This window comes from Clupea harengus, chromosome 24 (genome assembly GCF_900700415.2).
Source record: "Clupea harengus chromosome 24, Ch_v2.0.2, whole genome shotgun sequence".
Taxonomy (NCBI): Eukaryota; Metazoa; Chordata; class Actinopteri; order Clupeiformes; family Clupeidae; genus Clupea; species Clupea harengus.
The window spans coordinates 6,489,436-6,494,435 of record NC_045175.1 but is presented as its reverse complement, the minus strand read 5'-3'; the positions used below and the strand labels follow the sequence as shown (position 1 = coordinate 6,494,435).

Genomic DNA, 5,000 nt, shown 5'->3' with positions numbered 1-5,000 from the left:
ACTGAATGTTGATGCTGAGTGTTAAATTCATTATTAGGTGTTTAATTAAGTAATTAAGCAAACTAAAAAGGAAATGAATTAATATATAGATAAATAAATAAATGCGTGAAACCCCTGAGAGGAAAAGGAAGGCTGACTGCTAAATAATGAGGGTTACAAGGACAACACCAATGTGAGCACTGTGGACTAAGGCCCCAAATCAAAGACGACTGTAATCACTTTCTGAGGACCTTCTCTGCAAGTTCCTGGTTGAGCTCTCACTTGAGCCAGTGTGCCATAGAGCAGTGTGGCATAGAACAGTATGTTATATAACAGTGTGCCAGAGAACAGTGTGGCATAGAACTGTGTGGCATAGAACTGTATGGCATAGAACTGTATGGCATCGAACAGTGTGCCATAGAACTGTATGGCATAGAACTGTATGGCATAGAACAGTGTGCCATAGAACAGTGTGCCATAGAACTGTATGGCATATAACAGTCTGGCCAGTGCTGGCGGGTAGTGAACTACATGTAATTAAAGTAGTAGTTTAACTACATTTTGCAGTAGATGGCTGGTCGTTCCACTACATTCATATTTGCGTAGTAATTCAAGTAGTTACATTATCCATTTGTGGAGTTAACTACGGAAACTACAAACAATTGTGGGCCATAAAAGGAAAGAAACATTTTTTTTTTACTGTTACTATTGGTTCTCTACTGTGATTGAAGCCCCCTTTGACTAGCCCCGCCATCTTTTTCTTCCATCCTGACCGCTGTGAAGGCATCAGGCGATGCATCCTGACCAGTGTGAAGGCATCAGGCAGCCACTACCTCACACTTGACCTTTGCGTCATGAGCAAATGTTCAGAGAAGTAGTTGCATGCTATTTTAGAAGCTACCTGGCTAACTGAGTAATACCCCCCTAATACACCTGGACTGGAGTTTCTGGAGGGCCGCTGTGAAGGCAGGCCCAGGCAATGCATCCTGACCGCTGTGAAGGCAGGCCCAGGCAATGCATTCATCAGGCAGCCACTACCTCACAGTTGACCTTTGACCTTTGTGTACTGCATGTGCAAAAGGGCGGCCATCGCTCAGTGTTCACACAGCAACAGTGCCATCAAGGATGAACGTCCCACATCTCAGCCTGAGGAACCATCATCATGGCCATACTTAGGTGAATACATGAGGTTTTTTTACTGCTATTTATTAACAAATGTTAATTAAGAGAACATGCAAGGTACCTGGCTAACTGAGTAATCCTGCTCGGTGTTGAAAGAGTTGTGAATCAGAATAATTATTCTTACCGTATTTTCCGGACTATAAGCCGCTACTTTTTTCCCACGCTTTGAACCTCGCGGCTTAAACAACGATGCGGCTAATTTATGGATTATGATACCTGTGACTGTATACGGTGGCTTTGTGTTTACGGTGGCTTTGTGGAGCTAGGATGCTAGCATGGATGCAGCCGCATGGATGCTTAGCTCCACGCGATTTCTCAGTATCTCTCAATAACTTAACTAATGTCAAAATAACCACAGTCTACCAGCGTAGACAGAACACAACTCAAAACACTTTAGAAAATAAAATAAAAGTTTACAACAATACAAATCCAGTCTTCAAGTTCTTTAGCTCACTGGTTTCAAACTAGCGTCTGTCTTCAATCTAACGTTCTAGCTTCTGATTGACTCTTGCGACTGTGCGCTCTTAAAGCAACAGTGCACTTATCTAACTGGCAAAACTAACTATTGTATTAGTTTTGATATTCATTTTAGCCTGTGTAAAGTTAATTTGTTTCAATGTTGCGGTAGGCACCTGCGGCTTATAGACATGTGCGGCTTATTTATGTTAAAAATAATTATTTTTAAAAAATTCAGTGCGTGAGGCTTATATTCAAGTGCGCTCAATAGTCCGGAAATTACGGTAATTCATAATTAATCCATCATTATTCTTCATTATTTTTTATCATTATTCTTCATTATTTTCTATCATTATTCTCCACTATTCTGTCTTAAAATGAGAATAAACATCAAACAGGAGAGTTTTCCGGTTAAGTCTCTGTCTAGGGGTAATCTAACTTGTTTTCCCAAAGTTCCAGACTCTTGCATGGTTTGAGCAAAACTGTTATATTTAAGACTTACTTACTTTCTTATCTTTTATTTTTATGTTTATCATCTTCTTTTTACGTTTCACTTCACTCTTATTTTTTATCATTTTAATTCTTTATTGTCTTTCCTGCTATTGTATATGTAAAGCACATTGAGTTGGACATAAATAAATATATTTTATATAAAAAAAATTGCCTTGCCTTGCCTTGTTATTCTGTTATCTTCTGCCTTCTCTGCAAACAGACATTGTGGCAGTTTCTATCGGGGTAGTTGTCTCATGCATAATAATTAAGGATTGGGACTATTGATTGACACCCTTTTCCTGTTAGGATACTTAAAGTCAGATTGTTTCTTTATCTAATTAGAGACGCTGGTGAATCTTGATGTGAAACTTACTCTCTCCCTCTGTGCGCATAGTTGAATAAATAAAACCTTGACTTCTGATTTTACCCTCCTCGTCTGGAGTCTCAAATAATCTGTGGTATTGCCAATTACCATCAGTGCAATGTCAATTGTTTTATAAAGTAGTTTGAATTTCTTTGTAGTAAGTAGCTGTAGTTAACCAAACTGGATTTCTCCCTAGGGTGGGGTAGGGCTCTGCTGTAGTCCAACTTCTTCCAGTGTGAAGTAATCGGTAGCTTGCAAAGCAGTAGCTTCCCTAACACGTTATGGCACTGTATGGCATAAAATAATAGTATGGCATAAAATAGTATGGTATAAAATAGTATGGTATAAAATAGTGGAGTAAGGTCTCGTGGCATAGCAGATTGGTAGGGATTAGCTATTAGACGTTCACTGTATTAACATATGGGCATGGGTTGCTGAGTGTGCTTGTGTGTGTGTGTATGTGTGTGTGTGTGTGTGTGTGTGTTTGTGTGTGTGTGTGAACATATATACACACATTCATCCACTTACACACAGCACCTGCACACACGGTGCACAATTTCCGTATGACGCCTGCGTGTGTCTGTGTGTGTGTGTGTGTGTGTGTGTATTCGTAGCTTCACGTATGGGGGATTTTTCAGCGAGATCCTGTCCCGCTCCTGTAAAACTATGTAATATTTTGTCCCACTTTCACGTATTGAAATAGTCCTGCAGGTGGTAGTTTATACAGGATGGATTTTTCAGTCCTACTTGTGCCTGCACCCATGAAAATGTGCCTTTCCTATAAACCACCAATCATGCGCCTGTTTATGTAAAACATGGGTTATTTCTTGCTGCTCTCCGGCAAACATGAAATAACATTCTGTAGTTTAAGAGAAAAAAGAAATCGACTTTATTTATACTTATTTATATATATATATATATATATATATATATATTTATATTTTGCGGGAGTTCCCACTCATCAGACCTCTAGCTACATGTGTAATGATGTGCATCTACCTGGCGGCACCCCTGACGATATGGTCGCCGTGGTGACGAGCCCTGTGCCGGCGTCGGTGACGGCGGCGACCTCCAGCATGTAGGTGGTGAGGGAGGTGAGGCCCGTCAGCTTGTACTCCAGACTGGAGTTGGTCAGGGAGCGAGACTCACGCGTGGAGTTCAGACCCACGGACGCCCACGACAGCAGGTAACCTAGAGACAAGAAAAGAGAGAGAGACAGAGAGAGAGTGAGAGGAGGGTGGGGAAGATGGAGGGAGAGTAGGAGGGAGGGATGGTTAGAGAGAGAGGATTGAGAGATAGACAAGACATATTCGCATGATTAATTTGAAATATTTAACGTGAAATTAACACGTTAATTTTTTATTTAAAAAAATGAACACAATTAAAGCAGCTGCCTTGGTTCTGCTATTATTTCTGCTATTAATATATCTGGGGGCAACCAATGTACACCTGACACGGAGCTAAGATGAATTCACAAGCTCACAAGTTTATTGAGCACTTCAACCTACAGCGAACCCAACGGACTGCACACCACGCTCTAACTGCAGATCCGGCTGACCAAGTCATTAACTCACTTGATGGTCTTTTTATTGAAAATCTCTTCCGAGTTCAAGAGATGCTATTAAACAATAGTATTTGAATTTAAATATACTTCCCTTGAGTTACTTCTACATTAAGTCTGTGATTTTACATTTAAATATCCATTGAACCCTGTCAGCCTTAAGAAGAAAGAAATCGATTAGTCGCAATTGCACAGCAAATTGTGCAATTAATTAGTCATTTTCTATTCTACTGATTGACAGCACTAATATATATATTATAATCTTTTTTCACATATTTTGTTAACACTACACAATGTTAGGGTGAAGAAACGTTTACAACAGCTGTTTGTCGATATGTGTCAGTGGCACTGCTTCCAATACAGACTACTCTGATAGGCCTTCCATTACACACCCGAGTGAGAGACAGAGCATCTGAGTGAGTGAGTGAAGGTGTGGGAGGAACTCCATCCCTAACTTTTCTTTAGGGGAGAGAGAAAGAGGGAGGGAGAGAGAGAGAGATGGAGAGAGAGTGAGTGAGTGAAAGAGAGAATAAGAGGTGTGTGTGTGTGTGTGTGTGTGTGTTGTGTGCGTGTGTGTGTGAGAGAGAAAGAGGGAGGGAGAGAGAGATGGAGAGAGAGTGAAAGAGAGACTAAGAGGTGTGTGTGTGTGTGTGTGTGTGTGTGAGAGAGAGAAAGAGGGAGCGAGAAAGAGAGAGATGGAGAGCGAATGAGTGAGTGAAAGAGAGAATAAGAGGTGTGTGTATGTGTGTGTGTGTGTGTTGTGTGTGTGTGTGTGCGTGAAAGAGAGAGATGGAGAGAGAGTGAGTGAGTGAAAGAGAGAATAAGAGGTGTGTGTATGTGTGTGTGTGTGTGTTGTGTGTGTGTGTGTGTGCGTGAAAGAGAGAGATGGAGAGAGAGTGAGTGAGTGAAAGAGAGAATAAGAGGTGTGTGTGTGTGTGTGTGTGTGTTGTGTGTGTGTGTGTGTGT

General features: G+C 40.9%; 1 protein-coding gene across 1 annotated transcript in view; it reads right to left on the bottom strand.

Moving 5' to 3' along the window:
• Positions 1–5,000, bottom strand: part of sdk1b (sidekick cell adhesion molecule 1b) — a 233,070-nt gene that overhangs the window by 43,695 nt on the left and 184,375 nt on the right. Inside the window, exon 21 of the mRNA XM_042703418.1 lies at positions 3,473–3,664. Coding sequence (XP_042559352.1) covers positions 3,473–3,664 — 192 coding nt within the window. The remainder of the gene's footprint in view (positions 1–3,472; positions 3,665–5,000) is intronic.